The sequence below is a fragment of the Pan paniscus genome, chromosome 18 (assembly GCF_029289425.2).
Source record: "Pan paniscus chromosome 18, NHGRI_mPanPan1-v2.0_pri, whole genome shotgun sequence".
Lineage (NCBI taxonomy): Eukaryota > Metazoa > Chordata > Mammalia > Primates > Hominidae > Pan > Pan paniscus.
The window spans coordinates 2075570-2099257 of record NC_073267.2 but is presented as its reverse complement, the minus strand read 5'-3'; the positions used below and the strand labels follow the sequence as shown (position 1 = coordinate 2099257).

The 23688-nt window shown below is 54.5% G+C and overlaps 2 protein-coding genes across 6 annotated transcripts in view; one reads left to right on the top strand and one right to left on the bottom strand.

Moving 5' to 3' along the window:
* Positions 1-23590, top strand: part of LOC100992459 (hydroxyacylglutathione hydrolase, mitochondrial) — a 47160-nt gene extending 23570 nt beyond the window's left edge. For 2 of the 4 annotated variants that reach the window (XM_063598260.1, XM_034941020.3), the window contains exons 2-9: positions 9781-9953; positions 10454-10518; positions 12709-12826; positions 13501-13609; positions 15455-15558; positions 15733-15834; positions 22860-22939; positions 23311-23590. In XM_063598260.1, the coding sequence (XP_063454330.1) occupies positions 9849-9953; positions 10454-10518; positions 12709-12826; positions 13501-13609; positions 15455-15558; positions 15733-15834; positions 22860-22939; positions 23311-23410 (783 nt within the window). In that variant the 5' untranslated portion in view covers positions 9781-9848 and the 3' untranslated portion in view covers positions 23411-23590. Of the gene's footprint in view, positions 1-5986; positions 6123-6231; positions 6328-9780; positions 9954-10453; positions 10519-12708; positions 12827-13500; positions 13610-15454; positions 15559-15732; positions 15835-22859; positions 22940-23310 lie in introns of those variants that run through there. The other 2 variants (XM_034941019.3, XM_034941017.3) reach the window with 2 other exon arrangements.
* LOC100975679 (acylpyruvase FAHD1, mitochondrial) lies at positions 15-5604 on the bottom strand. Of its 2 annotated transcripts, XM_055100715.2 has the most exons (3): positions 4969-5604; positions 1163-1164; positions 15-730 (listed from the first exon to the last, which is right to left on the bottom strand). In XM_055100715.2, the coding sequence occupies exons 1-3, from the start codon at positions 5602-5604 to the stop codon at positions 592-594; spliced, it is 777 nt and encodes a 258-aa protein (XP_054956690.1). In that variant the 3' UTR covers positions 15-591. The 2 variants fall into 2 exon arrangements, with proteins under 2 accessions (XP_054956690.1, XP_003804390.2); XM_003804342.7 differs by lacking the exons at positions 15-730; positions 1163-1164 and having other exon boundaries at positions 3931-5604.
* Positions 23591-23688: the final 98 nt, after the last annotated feature.

The following is a 23688-nucleotide window of genomic DNA, read 5'->3' as shown; positions in this document are numbered from 1 at the left end:
AGGAGGGATGCAGGTTCACCCCTAAGTGTCCAAATTGTGGTGATAAGGTAATGAACGACTTGACCTAGTTGTGCAGAACAGGCCTTCCATCCTCCCTTGGGGAGAACTGGGGGGTTTGTGAAGCCAGGTGAATGGGGAGGGTGGACAGGGAAGGAAGGAGAGGAGAGAAGTGAGGGTGTCGTGGTTGGTGCTGGCTTGGCTCCCACTGTTGGTTCAGCAAGAGTGGGTATGGTGCCCCCTCCACTGAGCCCCGTGTCCAGGAGCTCAGGAGAAGCCACCTTACTCGGTTAATTTTAAAACATTTTGTAGAGACAGGGATCTTGGCATTTTGCCCAGGCTGGTCTTGAATTCCTGGGCTCAAGTGATCCACCCACCTCGGCCTCCCAAAGTGCTGGGATTACAGGCGTGAGCCACCGTGCCCAGCCGACACTTATATTTTTAAGAAAAAGAGGAAAATAGGCAAGGCGCGGTGGCTCACGCCTGTAATCCCAGCACTTCGGGAGGCTGAGGTGGGTGGATCACGAGGTCCGGAGATGTAGACCATCCTGGCTAACACGGTGAAGCCCTGTCTCTACTAAAAATACAAAAAAATTAGCCGGGTGTGGTGGCAGTTGTCCCAGCTACTCGGGAGGCTGAGGCAGGAGAATGGCGTGAACCCGGGAGGCGGAGCTTGCAGTGAGCCGAGATCATGCCACTGCACTCCAGCCTGGGCAACAGAGCAAGACTTTGTCTCAAAAAAAAAAAAAAAAAAGAATGACCATAGCCATGATGCCCAGCCTTAGCTGGGGTGTCGGTGTAAAGGTATTCTTAAACAGTCTTGTCAAGTGCAACATGGTAGTTTTTTTTCCTCTGCAATTTGGCAAAAAGTGTCAAAATTTCAAAGTGCAAACCATTTCATTGATTTCACTTCTAAGACTTCCCTAAGGAAACAAACAAGTGCCAATGATGTAGAGCAGCGGCCCAAACTTTTTGGCACCTGGGAATGGTTTGGTGGAAGACAGTTTTTCCATGGATTGCCGGGTCGGGGGGCGGGGATGGTTTCAGGATGAAACAGTTCCACCTCAGATCCAGGCATTAGATACTCATAAGGAGTGCGCAACCTAGATCCCTCGCATGTGCAGTTTACAAAAGGGTTCACGCTCCTGTGAGAATCTAATGCCACCGCTGATCTGACGGGAAGCAGAACTCGGGCGGGAATGTTCACTTGCCTCCTACTGTGTGGCTCCGTTCGTAACAGGCCACGGGCTGGTAGCAGTCAGTGGCCTGGAGGCTGGGGGACCCTTGCTGTAGAGTATATGGAGGATGCCCCTTGCATCATTGTTTCTAATAGCAGAGCATCTGAACCGTGTGCAATCTGTCGGGGATGCTCCACCCAGAAAATCTTCACTTGCTGAAGTCCCTCAGCTTCTATGAGGGTCAGAAAATTACCTGAGGAAGCTATGGAAGGGGCGGGGAGAGCAGATTCTGGTGCCAACAGACTCCTTGCTCCAGAGCTTCCCCTTGGGTTCACCAGCTGACTGAAGCTGATATCCAGCCCAGAGACCACTTTCTTCCTTGGAGTTTGCTCCCTGCCCTTTCTGCTTCATTACACTTCTCTTCTCCTGAGAGCACTCCTTCAGCAAATCACGGGAACAAGAATCCCCATCTTAGGCTGTGCTTCTGGGGTACATGATCTAAGATACAGCCATTAAAAAGGGGTACCTGTACTTATATTCACTGACCTGGAAATATGTTCATAATATATTAAGTGGATGTGTAATACTCATTTTTTTATAAAAGCCCAATGAACATGTTTTAAAAACACAACAGAAGAACAGATGTCAAACCATACATTCTGTACAGACTAATACACTGTGGAATTATTTTCTTAAGCGTGATAATGGTTTCATTTCCATGTAGGAGAATATCCTGATTCTTGGGAGGTGTATGCTGAAAGGGCGGAGTCTTTCTGCAGTCACCATCCCAACGCATTTCCAAAATATGGGGTTGGGGTGTGTGTGTGTGTGTGTGTGTGTGTGTGTGTGTGTGTGTGTGTGTGTGTAGAGAGAGAGAGAGGTGCATGTCTGCATATATACACATATATGGCGGGGAGGAAGGGAGAGACGTAGGACCAGAGGACAAACATAGTGAATGCTGGTAATTGTTGAAACTATTAAAGGGCATATGGAGTTCATTGTATTGGTTTTTAAACTTTTTCATAGGTTTAAATGTATTCAAAATGTGGAAAAACGTTATCTTCTGAATGCTAGGATTACTATGATTTTAGCAATATCAGGAATTGTCGGACTTGGTGTCTCTGTTTTTGATTCTTGCACGTAAGGACTTTGTGTGCCTACACCTGCAATGCTGATGTCAATGTTTGTGACAAAGCTTGTTCTACCACTGTGGTGAACACTGACCCCAGGGGCACTGTACTCGGTGCTGGCTTGTGCCACCTACTAGGGCTGCATGTGAGCACTGCTTCTACTTTATAACTTTGACTTTAATAGTCTGTCAACTTGATAGCTATATCTCAGCTGAACCGTGTACCTGGTAGCAGACTAATAATACACTTCCAGCATGAACACACCCTTTGATCCAACTCTTCCACTTATAGGAACCTAGCCAAAGGAAAAAACAGCACATGTGCTGATACTAGCAAATCATTAGAGACAATCTCAAGGTCCAAAAATGGAGGCTTGACTTCAGAATCTTATGCAATCCATCAAAGTTGTACTGCAGAAATGTGTCAGCTAACAAAGAAAAAGTTGGTCACAATATACAGTGAAATAAGCAAATTAAATAATTGTATGGTATAGCTGGGCGCGGTGGCTCATGCCTGTAATCCCAGCACTTTGGGACGCCCAGGCGGGTGGATCACTTGAGGTCAGGAGTTCGAGACCAGCTTGACCAACATGGTGAAACCCTGTCTCTACTAAAAATACAAAATTAGCCGGGTGTGGTGGCGCATGCCTGTAATCTGAGCTACTTGGGAGGCTGAGGCAGGAGAATCACTTGAATCTGGGAGGCAGAGGTTGCAGTGAGCCAAGATTGTGCCACTGCACTCCAGCCTGGGCAAAAAGAGTTAAACGCCATCTCAAAAAAAAAAAAAGAAAGAAAAAAAAAGAAAATTGTATGATATGAGCAAACTCTTTAAAAAAATTACAATTATATCCACAGACTTGCAAGAACTTGCACTAAATGCTTAACTTTGGCTGTCTCTGGGTAGATGAAATTTTTGGTGTTTTGTTCTAATTGCTAATCTCTATTTTCTGACTCTTCTGTAATTACATGCATTGCCAAGCAATGAAAAAAATAATACTAAAAGTAGTTAAGATAGCATGATACTTAATAAAGAAATCCAATTATGGCACTTCCTCCTACTAAATTATAATTTAAGCATGGGGTTGCAGCATACCTAAGTGTCTGATTCTTCTTATGTGTCTACTTACAAGATGCAGCCCGCATTGTGGTCAAAACTTCAGGTTCTGGTCTTGGGGGAGCTGGGTTACATCTTGGCTCTGCCGCTAAGCTGAGTGACTTTAGCCAGCCTTCCTAGCCTCTAGATCTGTCTTCATCTGAGTAATGGGGATGGTAGTGATCATACTAAGCTTATGGCTTGGTTGCTGGTTACATAACACGTGGAAATACAGAATAAACTGCTTGGCATGGTGCCTAACAGTACTGTGCATTGACAGCTACGCTGTGCATCTTGCCTGGATGTTTTTTCAGAGGAGAGTGCAGGCAAGAGCAAAAGCAGCAGTCCCAGGCTATTCAGCTTCCACAAAGCCTCCTTATCTCCGGTTGGGAAGTACAGTTGCTGATTAACTGTGTTAACACAGCACAGTGCTCAGAAGGCCAAAGGTCAAAGACTAAGGTCTGAAGCCCCACAAGGAGGAAATATCCCTCCTCGTCATTACTGGGGGGAAAAAAATTACACTTGTAAGCCACTTAGAAGGGAGCACCTTTATTTGGAAAACAGTAATTTCAAAATCATCTCCCGAACTCAGAATCGATGGGTCTGGGTAGATACCCTAAGTAAACAGGTGAAATCTTCATTAATTGTTCACTTATTAAGTAAAATTTTAAATTAACCGATTATGTACAGGAGTGTTTTTCACATTTCCTGATAAGAATCACTTGGAATGCCCTGTAAACACAGCTTCACTGGCGATTAATCCTATCAAATTGATTCAGCGAGTCCGAGATGGGCCAGTAATTTGGAAATTTTTATTTTTACAAATGCTTCCTGATGATGACCAAGTCCAAGAAAATTTGGTAAACAACGGAAAGTTATCTGGAACATAACTTTCAGTTTTCTCTGCAGTTTTTAAATGCTGAACTACTGATCATCCTAGAGATAACCCACTGAAAAGTCTTCTCTAATCCAGTTTTACAAAAGGAAAGTCTTTTTAACATATGGTTTGATAAAATGTTTTCCGAAGAAATACTTTACTTGCCTGTTTTCATTTCTGGCCCATCCGTTCTACTTCACGTTTTCTTGAAGAGTCCATCTTCTATGAGTTGAGGCATAGCAATCTAATCATTTTTAAAATAAATGGTTTCTTTTTTTTTTTTTTGAGACGGAGTCTCGCTGTTGCCCAGGAGTACAGTGGCGCAATCTCAGCTCACTGTAAGCTCCGCCTCCCAGGTTCAACTGATTCTCCTGCCTCAGCCTCCAGAGTAGCTGGGACTACAGGCGCCCGCCACCACGCCCGGCTAATTTTTTGTATTTTTAGTAGAGATGGGGTTTCACCGTGTTAGCCAGGATGGTCTGGATCTCCTGACCTCGTGAGCCGCCCGCCTCGGCCTCCCAAAGTGCTGGGATTACAGGCGTGAGCCACCGCGTCCGGCCAATAAATGGTTTCTAATTAAAGGATTGTGACATTTAATAGCCGTTGCTTGCTCTTGTCTTGCTCCCTTCTCTCTCGAAACTTGTTAAGAAATAACTCAATATTCTGGCTTTTCCACTTTAAATCTCATACTGACCAGCCCGTGTATGCCAGCCTCGATCTCATCGTTTTCTTTAACCGGTCCAACTCCCTTTGGCGTCCCAGTCAAGATAATATCTCCTTCTTCCAAGGTTATGATCTTAGAAACATAGCTGATGATGTAGGGGATGGAAAAAATCATGGAAGATGTCTCACCCTCCTGTCTGAGTTCGCCGTTGACCTTGAGCCAGAGCTTCAGCTTGTGAGGGTCAGGGATCTTCTCCTTGGGCATAAACGCGCTGACCGGGCAGGACGCCGTGAAGCTCTTCGCCAGAGTCCAGGGCAGCCCCTTCTTCTTGCACTCGTCCTGCACGTCCCGGGCGGTCATATCCAGGCACAGGGCATAGCCGCCCACGTAGTCCATGGCCGCGGCCTCGGGGACTGCGCGGCAGCGCTTGCCCATCACCACGCCCAGCTCCAGCTCGTGGTGCAGGTTGCGAGTGTACGCGGGCATGAGGATGGGCGAGCCCTCGGGCGCGTAGGCCGTGGACGGCTTCAGGAACAGCACGGGCTCGCTCAACACCGCGCTGCGCATCTCCCTGACATGGTCCGCGTAGTTCCTCCCCACGCAGACGATGTTCTTTCCCCACTCCCAGAAGCGGGACAATGGCCTGGATGCTGCCATGATTCCCATCAAGTGCCCCTGTAGTCACGTGGGCTGGGCCGGTCAGCTGATGCCTACGGCATCCCGGAGAGGACCAACTGCCTCGGAACGCTGTCCCCCGCAGCGACGGCCCGTTCCACCTCGCGATCTGCCGGGTACCCGGGCGGCGTGGCGCTAGGCCTCCAAGGATCCACTGTGCGGTGCCAAAAAAGAGGCAGAGGCTCGCGGCACAGCTCTCCCGGCGCAGCTCTCGGGCCGCCGCCACCGCTCCCAGGCCCGTCTCCCGGCCCGTGGCAGTCGGGGCTCGCGGACAAAACAAGTTGAGCGCGAGCGCGTTGATTGATTGGCGGACGGTGCCAGGTGGACGCTGATTGGCTGAGGGCAGCGCGAGGCGGGCGCTGATTGGCTGCGACGCGCCGACGCCGGTGTTTTGCAGCCCTGGGCAGCTCGGCAGTCCAGCCCGGCCCGGGTCATGGTGGTGGGCCGCGGGCTGCTCGGCCGCCGCAGCCTCGCCGCGCTGGGAGCCGCCTGCGCCCGCCGAGGCCTCGGTGGGTGCGGCGGGGCGGTGCGGGCCGGGGGACGCGGGCCTGGCGGGGCGGGCAGCGGGCGGCGCCGGGCCGTCGTTTGGCGACCGCTGACGCGGTGTCTGTTGCGCAGGTGCCTAAGGCCGCGCTGCGGGGCTGGAGCGGAGGCGGCGCAGGCGCTGAGGCTGGCGCGGAGCGGGCGCGGGGCCGCGGGTGCGGAAAGCGCTAGGTAAGCAGGGCCAGGCCTGCGTCCGCCGCGGCCTCCACGCTCGGGCTGGGCCGGCCGCGCCCCTGACGCCTCCAGGGCATCGCGTCCTGCCGGGGCCGGCGCCGAGGAGAGCCTGGGGCGCGGCTCTAAGGCGCAGCGGGCAGGGCCCCGGGACGCCTGGCCCACCCCGCACCTGCTGCCCCGCTGCAAGGACCGCGGTCTCGCGGCGCCGCTTGCGGTGGTGGAGCTGCCCGCCCGGCGCCGGAGCCCCCCTGTCTGGGGACCCGGCGTGTCATTCGCCCGAGGTGGTCGCGAGGCCGGGCAAGGCCAGCGCCCCGGGCGGGTGCGCAGCGCAGGGCACTGGGCGGGCGGAGGCGCAGGCAGGGAGGCGTCCCTGGCGGTTTCCAGATCTCGCCGAAAGCTGTCAAGGCTCTGCAGGGGGTAGAATGTCGCCATTGCTAAGGAAAGGACATGGATTTTGAGGTCCTCAGAATTACAGTTTTAGGGACATTCATAAGGGTCCAGGCAGAGAGTTCCAGCGGGACTGTGTGCATCGGCAGGGCGTGCGTGCCCCATTCTAAGGGAGGCCCCAGCCCCCGTATTTGGTGCCGCCGAGTTCAAGGGAAGCAAGATGCTGTGAAACTTCCTGATTTAAAAAAGAAGTGCAGTGACGCACGCCTGTCATCCCAGCACTTTGGGAGGCCGAGGCGGGAGGAGTTCAGGAGTTCCAGACCAGCCTGGCAACATGTTGAGACCTCATCTCTACAAAAACTAAACAAAATCAGCCGGGCGTGGTGGCACACAACTGTAGTCTCAGTCACTTTGGAGGCTGAGGTGGGAGGATCGCTTGAGTCCAGGAGGTCGAGGCTGCAGTGAGCCTTGATCGCAGCACTGCACTGTAGCCTAGGGGACAGAGCGAGACCGTATCTCCATTTTTTTTTGTTGTTTTTGGGGCCAAACCGAACATGTTTCTGGACTTGGCCCAGGCCCCAGGCTGCAGGTCCTTGACCTGTTTGTACAAAGTATTACAGTTACAAAACAGCAAGCCGGGAACATTTGTCAGGCAGTGCTGGGCTGAGTGATATGGAAAGGGAATAAGGTTTCTGCTGGTGTTGGCACCAGCTGCGTCTTTCCTCAGAAATAAAGGCACCTCCCTGGGTTGTCAGCTTCTTCAGGAGGCTGTGATGGTCCCCAGGGGAGGCTGAGCGCCAGTTGTAAATGACATTTTCTTCGCCTGGGCAGTGCAGTGGCCAATCTCGGCTCACTGCAACCTCTGCCTCCCGGGCTCAAGCGAGTCTCCTGCCTCAGCCTCCTGAGTAGCTGGGACTACAGGCGCGCGCCAACACGCCCGGCTAATTTTTGTATTTTAGTAGAGAAGGGGCTTCACTGTGTTGGCCAGGCCGCTCTCTTAACTCCTGACCTCAAGTGATCCGCCCGCCTCGGCCTCCCAAAGTGCTGGGATGACAGGCGTGAGCCACCGCACGTGGGCAGTATTTTTGTTTGTAATGTTCTGCTCCTTGTTTGTAATGGAGCTCCTTTCCAGGAGGACGCCCGGCACTCGGAATCCTGTCGCAACCCTTCTGCACCCCACTTGCAGCCCCCAGCACCCACACTCTGCTTGGTGTGCTCCTTGGGCTGGGGTGGTACTGAGGCTAAGGGGAAGGGGAATATCACAGGAAGCTGCTCATATAGAAACCTTGGTATTCTTGTTCCTGAGGAGAATGATCTGGAAAATGCCCAGCTGGTTGTCAGGCGGGTAATAGGATATCTTTGTGCAGTGATTGAAACTATAGTTTGGGCAGTTTCCCCGGCTGTGGAAATAAGGTCGGATTCCGCATTTCGATGGGCCGTGGAGACGCGTGTGTCTGTCAGTTGGTGGCTGCTGCCCATTTCTGGATCCCTTTTGGGAGAAGCCCCTGCCGTGGCACCTACCCCAGGACTGCACTGTCCTCTGCCACCTTCTGTGGTTTCTTCCCCGTGTAGAGCGGAACTGAAGGTATTGTCGGGGCCCCCATGTATTTTTAGATTTAGTAGGAGTTTCATTGCTGAAAATATTTTTGCATTGGTCGACTGGGTGGCAGACACTTTTGTCCCTTGGTCACCCACTCCTCTCAGCTCCTGGGCCTTCTGGGCCCCTGTGGCAGAGTCCTTTGGGTCAGTTGGATGGTGGTTTTGTGTCCTCCACACTTGAATCTGGGGCAGTTGTGGCCAACTTTCCGTCTCAAAGGAACTGCTGATTTTTGTGCATATCTCACATTCGTGCTGTTCAAGAGCAAGTTTTTTTTTTTTTTTTTTTTTTTTTTTTGAGACTGTCTCACTCTGTTGCCCAGGCTGGAGTGCAGTAGGGCGATCTTGGCTCACTGAAACTTTCACCTCCCGGATTCAAGCAATTCTCCTGCCTCAGCCTGCCGTCAAGTATTGGTTCTTTCTGGCTAGAGGCTGAGAAGGGCTGTGAGTAACTGCATGGAACGTAGGCTCGCTTAGTCAGTGGTGGCAGCACAGCTTGCTGGAGGGCAGATGGCCAGGCGGGGGCACCCCTAGTCTGTGTTCCCTTCTTCACATTCTGTCCCTGAGTCCGGGGTGTGAATAATCCAGCACTGGCAGTGGTTCGCCTCACAATCACAAGCTGGCCATCCTGTCCTTTTAGAGTTCTCAAAAAAGAAAATAGAGATCATAAGTCTGAAACAATTGATTTCCATGAATGTGAGCATGAGTTAGTTCCTGTGTTCTCGTCAGGGATATATGAAGATATTCCTTTTTTTTTTTTTTTAAGGAACAGGTTATTGTCTTGTCACCCAGGCTGGAGTGCAGTGGCACAGTCATAGCTCACTGCAGCCTCAAACTCCTGGGCTCAAGTGATCCTCCTGCCTCAGCCTCCGGGGTAGCTGGGACCACAGGCATGCACCACCATGCCTGGCTAATTTTTAAATTTGTAAAGACAAGGTCTTGGCTGGGCGCGGTGGCTCACACCTGTAATCCCAGCACTTTGGGAGGCTGAGGTGGGCGGATCACAAGGTCAGGAGATCGAGACCATCCTGGCTAACACCATTAAACCCGTCTCTACTAAAAAATACAAAAAATTAGCCGGGTATGGTGGCGGGCGTCTGTAGTCCCAGCTACTCAGGAGGCTGAGACAGAAGAACGGCGTGAACCTGGGAGGCGGAGCTTGCAGTGAGCCGAGATCGCGCCACTGCACTCCAGCCTGGGCGACAGAGCAAGACTCCGTCTCAAAAAAAAAAGAAAAAAAAAAAGACAAGGTCTTGCTATGTTGCACAGGCTGGTCTCAAACTCCTGCCCTCAAGCAGTCCTCCCACCTCAGTCTCTTAAAGCGCTGGAATTCCCGGCAAGAACCACCATACCTGGCCAGAATATTCTTTTTCAAAGGAACCTAGAAAGGCTGGGAAGCACTGCAGCTTGCGCGTCCTGTGGAGGGCCTGGCGTGGACGCCCGCTGAGTTGTGCTCTGTGTCTGCAGGTCCAGCCCTGCTGGGAGTTTTCTGCCACACAGATTTGCGGAAGAACCTGACCGTGGACGAGGGCACCATGAGGGTGGAGGTGCTGCCTGCCCTGACCGACAACTACATGTACCTGGTCATTGATGATGAGACCAAGGAGGCTGCCATTGTGGATCCGGTGCAGCCCCAGAAGGTGTGCATGGCTGTGCCTGGCTCTCCCTGCCCTGGTCACCCAGCTCGGAGTCCTCACCCCCGATGGGTTTCCTAACCGCAGTGTCCTTGCAACTTTGCCTAAGCTAAATGGAAATTAGTCTCCGGCCACTCTGTTAACAGGGCCCCAAGAAGGGTGGAGGCGAGAGGCAGTGACACAGAAAGCGCTGTGCAGTACAATCCTGGGCACTTGAGTCTTCTTGGGGGCTTTCTGCCCCTGCATGCTGCCTCTGGGGGTGGTGCCCTCAGAGCTGGAGGGGCTTGGAGCGGTCGTAGGTGGTTGCAAGAGTGTCAGGCTGAGCAGGAAGGAGAAGGTGCTTTCACTGGCTCTCCTGGAGCAGGGGAAGCCGGCAGGGTCAGGACGGGCCACATCAGCGGCCCCTCATGGCGTGTCCTGGGTTCTGCTGGGCACCCTACCATGTAGGCCAGCAAGCCAGGCCTAGGAGTGTGACAGGCCTTTGTCCTTCCCCGGGGCCACTGCAGGTCGTGGACGCGGCGAGAAAGCACGGGGTGAAACTGACCACAGTGCTCACCACCCACCACCACTGGTAAGTGCCGCGTCTCACCTGGGGGTGTGGGACCTGGCTCACTTCTCGCCCCGGTGGGTTTAGGGACATCAAGGCCTGTCTCCCCCCACAGCTCTGTCTGCTTTGTGAGGACAGGCCCCCAGCAGACTTCTGAGAAAGACCCGGGACTCACCGTAGACCCCAAGGGGCAAGTCTGGTGCTCAGTGACTCTGAGGCCCCGAGGGTGAGGGGAGAAGGCTACAGCCTTACCCTCAGGCCCCACCCCCCGGCTCTCTCCTGGGCCATGCGGGCTTGTGCCCTGGCACGTTGGCCTCAATGTTGGGGAGGAAATGAGTCTACAGGTGAGTTGTTTTTTTAAAAAAAAAAAAAAAAAAAAAAAAAAAACAAGCAGCCAGCCGGGCACAGTGGCTCATGCCTATAATCCCAGCACTTTGGGAGGCTGAGGTAGTTGGGTCACTTGAGGTCAGGACCAGCCTGGCCAACACAGTGAAACCCAGTCTCTCCCGAAAATACAAAAATTAACTGGGCGTGGTGGTGGGCGCCTGTAATCTCAGCTACTCGGGAGGCTGAAGCAGGAGAATCATTTGAACCCGGGAGGCGGAGGTTGCCGTGAGCCAAGATCGTGGCATTGCACTCCAGCCTGGGTGACAGAGCGAGACTCCGTCTCAAAAAAAACAAAGACAAGCAGCCATATCTGTAGAGGTTGGGTTTTTAAAAATCCTTGAAAATGGATGAATAAAATGCCCTCTATGGGTTCTAGGGCTGGCATTGCCTGCTCAAGGCCGTTGTTCGGCTTTTAGAAATTTTTGAGGCTCTTCAAAGCTAGAGAGACTTACTTCTTTTTGCCAAGCAAGCGCCCGAGGGCAACCGGCACCTTTCTTCTGAGCCAGGACCCGTCTGGCACTGCCCTAGGGCCTCTCAGCTGTGGCTTCCCCAGCCTCTGTGTTGGGGTGAAATGAAGCCTTTGGTCCTCTTCTTGGTGGTGGGAGCGCTGTGCTGGTGGCTTGGCCAGGGTTTGATGGAAGCGTCATGGTTCACACGCAGCTGGACTTAGGCCTGGAGAGTCTCAGGCTCTGTGAGTTGGGCCCCACGAGCCTCTTCGGGGTCATCAGAGGTGTCCGTGCAGGGACCTGGGCTTGAGGGGCGGTGCCTGCAGCCTCCCTGGCCCTTGTCCTGTGTGGCTGAGCTGCTGTCTCAGCACATTGGCCTGCCTGTCGTGCGAGGCCCCTGCTGCCACCATGCCTCCTCCTGGGGATCCTGGTGGTGGCCTCTGTGTGGCTGCCTGGCGCATCACAGCTTGCTGCAGCTCCCTGCCTCTCCCGGCCTCGCCGCAGACGTCTCTTTCTAACACTGTGGTGCTTTTTAGTTCCCTGGCCCCTCTAACATTCATGCCGACACGTGAAGTCCTAAGCCAGGCCCTAGCTTCAGCGGGGTGGGGTTTGCTCACCGATGGTGGGTGGTGATGGGCAGACCAAGGCCTGTGGTGCCGCGCCCTCCTGAAGGGTGGGAGGGGCAGAGGGCAGCAGCCACCACTCCACCCTGTTATCTTGGGGCCCAGTGGTGCCAAGGCAGGCGGTTTCTGGTGTGGTTGCTGGAGTCTTCATGGGAGGCACACGAAGGAGTCTGTGATATCATGTGAGACCCGGGAAGGGTCCCTTCAACCGCCCCTTTCTGAAATGCGGGTCAGGCAGGCTCCCTTGGGGAAACCTGGGCGTGTAGGAGGCACCTCCACCTGCTGGAGCTGGCCCAGGCTGGCCTCCCCTGCAGACAGACCGCGTCTAGGGCCAGCTGCTCATCCCAGATGCACCCAGGTGATTCCCATGCTGAACAGTTTGATCTCCTGCCAGAGTGTCGGGCCACAAACTGGGCAGCACATCAGGATCACCTGGGGGCCTTCAAAAATCAAAAATCCACCCCCAGGCCACGCCCCAGACCCACTGCCCTAGGATGTGGGGGTGGGAACCAGGTGGTGCTTTGTAAAGACGTGCAGGTGGTAACCCCAGGCCCCCACGCTGGGAACCCTGGCCACAGGATCATCCAGGTGTCTGTGATTTGCTTCCTCGGTTTCCTTTGTGAGTGCAAAATAAGTGTTGCGTTTGACTAGGGTTTAAGAGCAGCAGGCAGCCCCTCAGCTCAGCAGGCAGCCCCCTCAGCTCAGCAGGCAGCCCCCTCAGCTCAGCAGGCAGCCCAGGTCTCCTGTTTGACTCCCAGGGACCATGCTGGCGGGAATGAGAAACTGGTCAAGCTGCAGTCGGGACTGAAGGTGTACGGGGGTGACGACCGTATCGGGGCCCTGACTCACAAGATCACTCACTTGTCCACACTGCAGGTAAGGAGTGAGCCCTGGAGGTGCTCCAGCGTGGCCCTGCCAGGAGCGTGGGGGAGGGGGGGTCCCTCCCCGCATTCTCTCTGCTCCCTTACCCCAGTGACCCGGGAGTGCTCTCAGTGGTCCTCTGTGGGAGCGTGGATGGTCTTCTCTGTCTAGGCACAAGGAGAGGAGTGTGCAAAACGCGGCTGTGTGCGGGGCTGTGAAGCAGGGCTCTGAGACCCTGGGGGGCGGGCCATGTGGGCAGGGTCTTGGTGCCAGAGCACAGCACACAGGTGGGAGGGCACTGCGAGGGGGTCTTCAGCCTTTTTGAGGGTGTGAACATTTTTGAAGTAAAGAATTGGGGCAGATTGGGACAGGAAAACAAAAGGCCATGTGTGGGAAGGAAAGCCGTCTTTCCTAGCCAGATGGCGAGTGTGGATTTGGCCCAGTTTTGAAGGAGGAAACAGGCCCCTTGGTTTTTTACACGCTCTTGTTCCAGGGTGGCCCTGCACTCGGGGCGCACCCATGGAGTGAGCGAGTCCCCCAGTCCCGTGGTGGGGAGCACCTGCCCCACCTTCACGGGCATTTCCCTCGGAGCTGAGGAGGCCCAGTAGGGCCCAGGCGGCGCGCCGTGACCCTGGGAGATGGCTCTCCAGGGTGTCTGGGAGCACACGCGGTCGCCTGCTTTGTTGAAGGTGGGGTCTCTGAACGTCAAGTGCCTGGCGACCCCGTGCCACACTTCAGGACACATTTGTTACTTCGTGAGCAAGCCCAGAGGCTCGGAGCCCCCTGCCGTGTTCACAGGTGTGTGTTCGGGTGTGGGTGGGGGCGGGGGTTCTTCGTGAAGACCCTGTGTCTCCTGCCAGGCAGGCTCATGGGGCAGCTTCGTGGCCTTCTCTGTTGCACCGATGTGAGGGGGCCCAGGGGTGGGTGCTGGGGAGCCTCATGGTGGGGCTGGCCGATTCCTCCCATGATGGGTTTGGATCGTGGTCTGGAAGGAAGTTACGCTTGCAGCAAGGGCTGTGCTGGCGGAGACTGCTGGACAGCTGGAGTCCGGGCGGGTCCCACGGGAAAGGAGTCAGTTTCTTCCAGCAGGGCGAGGGGTGGCTCAGCCCTGGGGCCGTGTTCCTTGATGCCGTAGTGTGGACTCAGGGACCTGTGCTAGTCTGGGGGCCCTGCCTGCCTCCCAGGGTGGTTGCAGACCTGTGGAGCCACCTGTGGAGGTCATATGGCCGGGGGACGGCCTCACTGTAGGCCGGGCCCTTCATGGCTGCGGCCTTCTAAGGCAGTGTGGAGGCTGCTGGTGGTGGGGGCTGCCTCCCGTGCTTGTTACTGTGGCCTTGTCCCGACTGGCCTCACAGTGCGGGGTTTCACCCGGTGACTCGATGTGGGCCTCCTACGGCTGGGAGGCCTCCTGGTGGGAGGTGGCAGCCCCAGCCTTGAACCCAGGTGGGAGTGACCCAGGGCCACACTCGGACCCCTGGGTGGAGTCAAACCAGGGGTGCAGGGAGAAGGTGTGGCCAGGGAGCCCCAGAGGAGGGCGGAGGGCATGGCGGGAGGGACGGGCGCCTCGCTGTGAGGGATAAGGCGCCTTCAGGCTGCAGTGCGCAGGGCTGGGGGATGAGCCTGGGTGGTGCCGGTGTGGGAGGGATGGAGTTGGGGACCTCAGATTTAGGATTCTTCTCAGGGCAGCGAGCACTGAGTCCCTGGGTCTCACCTGTGCCTCCTGGGCTGTGTGCCTGGCACAAGGACAGCCCTGTGGAGCAGAAGCCCCAGGCCCCAAGTTCGCCTCTGTCTGCCCTTCCCTATCTCTGGGGACTCCATGGCCTCCTGCTGGTCCTCAGACTCGAGGTCTAGGGCCCTTCAGGGGAACAGGCTCCCCACCATCCATTCCCATCTCTCGTGCCCAGGAGGACTCCTGGCCTTGGCCTGTGCCCAGCACCGCTGCATGCTTCTCTGCCCCAGGTGGTGAGGAGAAGTGGGGCGGCCTCACTGTGCTGGGTGCTGGGCACCCTCCTCTCAGGGGACTGCCCTGTTTCTGGGGCCGACGGCCACGTGAGGTCAGCGAGGCCAGGACAGCCGCGAAGCAGCAAGAGGAGGGCAAGCGGGGACAGAGGCCTGGGCAGTGATGGGGTGGGGATGCCGTCCTGAGGCCGAGGCCGGAAGGAGCCTGGGTGCGCCTGAGGTGCCCAGCGGTGTGGGCCGCATCTTCCGCCGTGGGTGAGAGGTGGTCCCGCTCAGCTCAGCCAGGGTGGTGAGACCTTGGTCACAGGGTGGCGCTGGTGGCTGGGGCCAAGGGAAGATGGGAGCCAGGCATGGGCCTGAGAGGGGCTGCTGCGTGTTCGGGGAGAGGGCTGGGTTTGTGAGGGTCTCAGAGCCACAGTTGGTGGGATTGGGGGCAGTGAGGGAGGAGTGACTTGGGTTTCGGGTCTGCACGGCCAGTTGGGTGGTTGGACTGTCAGCTGAGACTTGGAAGGAGATGTGGGAGCCGGAATGCAGGGGGGCTGAGTCTGGGCAGCCGTGGCCGGAGGGCAGCCAGGGTTCGGGGCCTGGGCCTTGCCGGTGAGTGTCACCCTGCTCCTGGCCCCCTCCTGAGTCCTAGCCACCAGCCTCGAGTGGCCCCCACCTCGTGGCTGTCCTTGTTTCCAGGTGACACCTTGTTTGTGGCTGGCTGCGGGAAGTTCTATGAAGGGACTGCGGATGAGATGTGTAAAGCTCTGCTGGAGGTCTTGGGCCGGCTCCCCCCGGACACAGTAGGCAGCGCCTCCCTGCGGGCCAGGGTGTGGGGGGCCTTAACCAGGGCGGGGCTGCTCTCCCTCCTGGCACCCTCTCACCGGACACCCCCCCGGGGGCATCCAGGTCCCGTCCCTGAGGACTTTCACGGGTGGTAACAGCCTTCCGAGCTCACCTGTCACCTCTCTCCTCAGAGAGTCTACTGTGGCCACGAGTACACCATCAACAACCTCAAGTTTGCACGCCACGTGGAGCCCGGCAATGCCGCCATCCGGGAGAAGCTGGCCTGGGCCAAGGTGAGTGGGGCCGACACTGCGCGGTGCCTTCCTGTGCGCTGCTCAGGGCCGCTGTGCACAGCGGGGTCGCCAGAGTGGGTAGACACTCACACTCTGAGCCCAGAGAGCAGGCCTGGGATTCAGGCCAGTGTGGCCCAGCTCGCCCTGCATGGCAAACCCAGGGGTTCTATCGAGATCCCTCTGCCTCGGAGGGTCTGGAGTAGGCCTCAGATGCTGCGTGTGTAAAAAGTGCCCAGCCTGTTCCCACATTCTGAGCAGTAGGGTCAGGCTGGCAGCACGTGGCTCTGCTGGCTCTCCAGGCCACAGAACGTGGCTCTGTGTCCAAAGGACTCTTATCTCCTCCACGGTGGCCCCACGTGAGCCTCCATGGCGTAGCCCAGGCCAGCTGGGCCAAAGACTGCCAGGAGCAGGACGGGGTTCTCTGGGGGTGTGTTTCCCCGAATTCACTGGAAACGATGTCACAAGCACGCACGCCTGGGTGGTCTCAGGCGTGGGCTCCCTCTGCTGAGTGGAGTGAGAGTCGCTGCCTCTGACAGGGTTGTTTTAAATAAATCACCTGTTTTTTTGAGCATCTTTTTCAATTTCTTAGAGTAGAGGTTAACATTATTTTACAATATTTACTCATACAAATTCATGCTCTAAATCAGATGAATCATAAATACTCATCTTTTTTTTTTTTTTTAATTTTTTTTTGAGACGGACTCTCCTTCTGTCGCCCAGGCTGGAGTACAGTGGCGTAATCTCGGCTCACTGCAACCACCACCTCCCGGGTTCAAGAAATTCTCCCTGCTGGCCGGGCGTGGTGGCTCACGCCTGTTATCCCAGCTACTCAGGAGGCTGAGGCAGGAGAATCGCTTGAACCCAGGAGGCAGAGGTTGCAGTGAGCCAAGATCGCTCCACTGCACTCCAGCCTGGTGACAGAGCGAGACTCCGTCTCAAAAAAAAAAAAAAAAAAAAATTCTCCCTGCCTCAGCCTCTTGAGTAGCTGGGATTACAGGCGCCAGCCAACACGCCCAGCTAATTTTTCTACTTTTAGTAGAGATGGGGTTTTGCCATGTTGGCCAGGCTCGTCGTGAACTCCTGACTTCAGGTAATCCGCCTGCCTTGGCCTCCCAGAGTGCTGAGGTTACAGGCGTGAGCCACGTCACCTGGCCCGTGTGTCTGTCTTGAGTGGACAGATTGCAGTTTGAGGAATGTTGATGATGTTTGCACTTGTGTAATCCCCTCCACAGTCCAGATGTGGAACTTTCCACTACCCCAAAGGCTCCTGTGTCCCTCCCATGTGGCGTCCCCGCCAGCTGTTGCTCTGCTGTGACCTCAGGTCACTTTCTAGTTTCCCATGAACAGAATCTCATTGCTCCGTCATCTCTGTGGCATTCTCGGCCCCGCTGATGTTGGTGAGGGTCAGCCACGCTCTTTGCTTCTGAGTAGCCCATTGTGTGGAAATGCTACAATTTGTTTATGCATTTGTCTGTTTCCAGTTTTTTGCTATTTGAATAAAGCTGCTATGGACATTTGTGTACAAGTCTTTTGTGGACATGTTTTTATTGCTCTTGGATACTACCTAAGAGTGGAATTGCTGTGTTGTGTAGTTAAAGGTGTGAACCGTTTTCCAAAAATGGTTGTACTGTTCTACAGTCCCCCACCAATGCTTGAGTTCCGGGGCCTCCATGGTGTGCCAGCACTGCTTGGTGTTGTCGGTCTCTCCAATTTTTGCCATTCTGACTTGCCTGTGGTGGCGTCTCACTGCCTTTAAAATGTGCATTTCCCCATGACTAGTGGGGTTGACCATCTTTTCATGTGTGTCGGCCTTTGGATGCCTTCTCATGAAGTTTATGTTCAATCTTTTGTCCATTTTAAATATTGGGTTTGGCCTGTTGGGCTGCTCTTGTAAGAGTTCCTTATATCATCTGGAAACAAGTCTTTGTGAGATATATATAGATGTGTGTATGTGTGTGTGTGTATTTATTTATTTATTTGTTTGTTTGTTTTTTGAGACAAAGTCTTGCTCTGTCGCCCAGGCTGGAGTGCAGTGGTGCGATCTCATCTCACTGCAAGCTCTACCTCCCGGGTTCACGCCATTCTCCTGCCTCAGCCTCCTGAGTAGCTGGGACTACAGGTGCCCGCCACCACGCCCAGCTAATTTTTTGTATTTTTAGTAGAGATGGGTTTCACCGTGTTAGCCAGGAAGGTCTCGATCTCCTGACCTCGTGATCCACCCGCCTCGGCCTCCCAAAGTGCTGGGATTACAGGCGTGAGCCACCGCGCCCGGCTGAGATATATATTTAAAAGTTGTTTTTCTCTCCCAGCTCATGGCTTGCCTTTTCATTTTCTTAACATTGTCTTTTGGAAAATAGTTTATAGTTTTGGTGAAGTTCCATTTACTTATTTTTTGTTTCTTTTTTTTTTTTTTTGAGACGGAGTTTCACTGTTGTTGCCCAGGCTGGAGTGCAGCGGCGCGATCTCAGCTCACTGCAACATCCACCTCCTGGGTTCAAGCGATTCTCCTGCCTCAGCCTCCCGAGTAGCTGGGATTACAGGCGTGTACCACCACACCCGGTTAATTTTGTATTTTTAGTAGAGATGGGGTTTCTCCATGTTGATCAGGCTGGACTCGAACTCCTGACCTCAGGTGATCCGCCCACCTTGGGCTCCAAAAGTGCTGGGATTACAGATGTGAGCCACTGCGCCCGGCCTACTCAATTTTTCTTTTATGTTTCTTGTGCCCTTTCTAAGATATCTTTGCATACCCCTAGCTCACAAAGACTTTCTCCTGTGTTTCTTCCTAGAAGTTTTAAAGTCTTAGCTTTTATATTTACAAACAATTTACAGTGTTCCCTTTCAAGATGGTGTTTGTGTGTGGTGCGAGGTGAGGGTAGAGGTTCACCCTCTCGCAGTGTGACCCCGACGTGTTCAGTGCTGTCTGTCGAAGGACTGTCCTTTCCTCCCTGGATTGCCTTGGCACCTTTCTGAAAAGAATGGGCCCTCTATGCCCGAGTCTGCTTCTGGTCTCTGCTCTGTTTCGTTGGTCTCTATGACTTGCCACGGTGTCCGAGGACAGCACCTTGATGACTGTAGCTCTGTGCTGAGTCTTGGCACTGGTATGTGTGAATCCTCCAGTGTTCTTTTTCAGAATGGTTTTAGTTGTTTTAAGCCTGTTGCATTTCCGTTTTCAGAATCGTCTCGTGAACTTCTATGAGAAAAGCTAGCCTGGCTGCTGATTGGGACTGTTGTGATAACTGATGTGGCGAGAATTGCGATCCTAACATTGAGTGTTTCTGTGAGCTTTCCATCTATGAGTGTCTTTAGCTTTTGCTCAGCAGTGTTTTGAAATGTGCGTGTTCAAGGTCTTGCACGTGTTACTAAATGGGTCCCTAAGCACTTCTGGTCATGATTATTTGTTGATACTAGTTAGAAATACAGTGGATGCATATTAACTTCCTGGGTGTCTTAGTCTGTGTGGTGTTGCTATAAAGGAATACTTGAGGCCGGGTGACTCATAAAAGGAGGTTTATGTGGCTCATGGTTATGCAGGCTATATAAGCAGCATGGCCTGGGCGTCTGCACCTGGTGAGGCCTCAGGCTGCTTCTGCTCATGGCAGAAGGGGAAAGGAGCTGGTGGGTGTGAAGCATGTGGCCAGAGGAAGGAGAGAGTGGGGGAGGCAAAAGGTTCTTTTAAACAACCAGATCCTGTGGGAACTAACAGCAAAAACTCGCACTTGGAGCAGGGCACCAAGCCGTTCACAAAGGATTCCCCCCATGATCCAAACACCTCCATTAATGGGGATCAGATTTGAGCATGCATTTGGAGGGATGGACATCCCAGCCGCAGCCCCGTGTGAACACCCAGGAGAAGGGAGTGGCCGGGCTGGACGGGAGGTGTGTTTGACTTTTAAAGAAACTGCCAAACTCCCCTTCCCCGGTGCTTGTGGTGTTTGCTTTCCTGCTGGGAAGGCGTGGGCGCACCAGCTGGTCCCCGTCTTTCGGCACGCGGTGGAGCGAGCCGTTTGAAAGGAGGTGCTGGAGCCCGGTCCCTGGTGAGAGGCCGCCTCCTGCAGGGCGCCTCCCATTCTGCGGCCTCTGGTTTTCTTAGCAGTATCTTTTGAGCAAACATTTTTAATTTTGATGAAGTCCAATAGATTCTTTTATGCTTCATTCTTTTTTGTCTCCCATCTAAGAAATCTTTGTTTATCCCAAGGTCAAAAAATTTTCTCCTGTATTTTCTTCTTGGAATTTGTATAGTTTTAAAACTTAGTATGAACTCCCACCCCCCAAATGTCTGCTGGATCTGTAATGATATTCCTGCTTCTATTCCTGATTTTGACAATTTGTGCTTTTTTTTTTTTTTTTTTTTTTTGAGACAGCGTTTCGCTCTTGCTGCCCAGGCTGGAGTGCAATGGCGCGATCTCGGCTCACTGCAACCTCCGCCTCCCGGGTTCAAGCGATTCTCATGCCTCAGCCTCCCAAGTAGCTGGGACTACAGGCATGTGCCACCATGCCTGGGTAATTTTTATATTTTTAGTAGAGATGGGGTTTTACCATGTTGGCCAGGCTGATCTCAAACTCCTGACTTCGTGATCTGCCCGCCTCAGCCTCCCAAAGTGCTGGGATTACAGGCGTGAGCCACTGTGCCTGGCCTGTCATTCTTTTTTTTTTTTTGGTTGGGGAGAGACGGCGTCTTGCTCTGCCGCCCAGGCTGGAGTGCAGTGGCACAATCTCGGCTCACTGCAACCTCCGCCTCCTGGGTTCGGGCGATTCTGCTGCCTCAGCCTCCCGTAGCTGGGACTACAGGCCTGTGCCATCATGCCTGGTTAATTTTTGTATTTTTGGTAGAGAGGGGGTTTACACCATGTTGCCTAGGCTGGTCTCGAACTTCTGGGCTCAAGTGATCCTCCTGCCTTGGCCTCCCAAAGTGCTGGGATTACAGGCATGTGCCACCATGCCCGGCCTCATTCTTTTTGATAGGTGTAAAATATACTATTGCGTGGGTGTCACCCATAAATCATTTTACCAATCCCAATAGGAGGGACGTTGAGAGTTTTCAACTCCTTTTGCACCCTGGAGTCCAGAACCCACACGAGGTGGAGCTCTTCTGAGCTGTGCCGCAAGGACTGACCTTATTTTTTTATTTTTATTTTTTTGAGGCAGAGTCTCACTCTGTCACCCAAGCTGGAGTGCAGTGGTGCGATCTCGGCTCACTACTGCAGCCTCCGCCTCCCGGGTTCAAGCGATTCTCCTGCCTCAGCCTCCCAAGTAGCTGGAATTACAGACATGTGCCACCACGTCTGGCTAATTTTTGTATTTTTAGTAGAGATGGGGTTTCACCATGTTGGCCAGGCCGGTCTCAAACTCCTGACCTCAGGTGATCCACCTGCCTCGGCCTCCCCCAGTGCTGGGATTACAGGTGTGAGCAACCGCGCCCAGCCTGTCGTTCTTTCTTTGGGAGACAGTGTCTTGCTCTGCTGCCCAGGCTGGAGTGCAGTGGCATGGTCTCGGCTCGCTGCAGCCTCCACCTCCTGAGTTCAAGTGATTCTCCTGCCTCAGCTTCTCGAGTAGCTGGGATTACAGGGGCCCGCCACCACACCCGGCTGATTTTTTGTATTTTAGTAGAGATGGGGTTTCACCGTGTTGCCCAGGCTGGTCTCGAACTCCTGAGTTCAGGCAATCCACCCACCTCGGCCTCCCAAAGTGTTAGGATTACAGGCGTGAGCCACTGCGCTCGGCTGACTGACCTTATTTTTGTCTTTAAATGCTTCGTACTTGGTAGGAAAAATAGCTAGAACATTAAAACTCGTTTTAATAGGTAACCTAAAAGCTTATGACAATTTCTACTTCCTCTGTTTTAAAGGTCTCCTTAGAAGTGTTAACTTTGCTTCCCTCGTAGGAGGCAGAGGGAGATTTCTTAGGATTGAGACTGTTGGTGGGAACACAGGGAATATTTTAAAACATTCTCAGATTCTTTTCACCAGAAGGGAAGAACAGATTAGTGAGAAACCATCTTGGCATCTACCAGACCCCCGCTTGGTGCAGCTCTACCAGCTGAAGAGTCACTCACCGACACCACTGCCCATAGTGGGTGGGGAACCTCGGGGGTGAGGCGCGGTGGTCTTGAGCGTGTGCGTGGGCACCAGCAGCTTCTGTCAGAGCTCTGCCCTGAGGCCCTCCTGGTGCGGCTGCGGTAGAAGGGCCGGGGCTGCGTGGAGACCCCGCTGTTGCCGCCCTGTGTTTTCCTGCTAACTGTTGGCCCCGTGGCTGGGTTTGCATTCTCCTCCCCCCGCCCCCACCCCCTCTGCCCTGGTCAGTGCTGGTCAGAAGGGAGACCATCTCCATCTCGAGAGGAGGTGACCAGCTGCGTGCCTGCAGGGGCTTGGGTGGCCTCCCCTGCTGCTCGTCCCTGTGCCCCTCCTCCCCGTGCTTGCTGTGAGGGTGCAGCTGTGGCGGTTTCTTTTCTGTGTCTCCTGCATTGCTGTTACCTCCATAACGTGAAATGTAAACCACGTGAATGAAAAGGAAGCTCCGTCCCTGTCGTCCTCTCCAGGCCGGTGCGGGAAGGCGGATGTGTGGCTCATCCCGGACGCTGGCTTCTCTTCCCTCTTCCACACGCGCACACCCGCCGGGCTCTGCTCACCTTGCCTTCTCAGCCTTGTCAGTCAGGCAGTGTCCTAAGGTTACCAGGAGGTGTTCTGAAGCATCTTTTTTGAGACGTGATGTCGCTGTCACCCAGGCTGGAGGGCAGTAGCACAGTCTTGGCTCACTGTAGCCTCGACCTGTGCCCAAGCGATCCTCCCACCTCAGCCCCCTGAGTAGCTGGGACCACAGGTGCCTGCCACCATGCCTGGCTGGTTTTTTGTATTTTTAGTAGACACAGGGTCTCGCCATGTTGTCCAGGCTGGTCTCAAACTCCAGGGCTCAAGTGATCCATCTGCCTTAGCCTCCCAAAGTGCTGGTATCACAGACGTGAGCCTCCGTGCCTGGTCTGCCATCCTGTGAAGTTCCCGTGATAAAGTGGCGCGTTTCTCTTGCAGGAGAAGTACAGCATCGGGGAGCCCACAGTGCCATCCACCCTGGCAGAGGAGTTTACCTACAACCCCTTCATGAGAGTGAGGTGAGGCCCAGGGCAGGTGGTGGGCGCGGGCCCCTCCCCTCTGGCAGTCCCACTGCTGCACACACAGCCGGTACGTCCGAGACCCCAGATGGCTGAGGCTGCCTTGAGGAGCTGTCGCAGGTGCAGCCGCAGAGCCCGAGCACTCTTCTTGAGGGGGGTCCGGCCTTTCCTGGCACCTTGGCCGGGGTGTGAGTCCTTCTGGACCCTGGAGTTCAGAACCTGTCAGAAGGGGAGTGGCTGCCGCCTCCCCGCCCTCCGTGTCCTCTTAGGGCTGGGCTCGGCCAGCACGAGTCGCCTTCCTCTGCAGTGGCCCTGGCTCCTCGGGTGGGCGTGGCTCGGCACAGCCTGCAGCCCGGTGCTGGCCTCCGCAGGGAGAAGACGGTGCAGCAGCACGCGGGCAAGACGGACCCGGTGACCACCATGCAGGCCGTGCGCAGGGAGAAGGACCAGTTCAAGATGCCCCGGGACTGAGGCCGCCCTGCACCTTCAGCAGATTTGGGGATTAGGCTCTTTTAGGTAACTGGCTTTCCTGCTGGTCCGTGCAGGAAATTCAGTCTTGATTTAACCTTAATTTTACAGCCCTTGGCTTGTGTTATCGGATGTTCTAATGCATATTTATAAGAGAAGTTTAAAAAGTATTTATTCCCATAACTTCCCCTTGCAGACTGTTTTCTTCTGGCCTTTAGGCCTCTGCTTGTCCCCTCGGGCCTCCTTCCTCCTCTGTGAGCCACTGCAGTCCCTCCACCCAC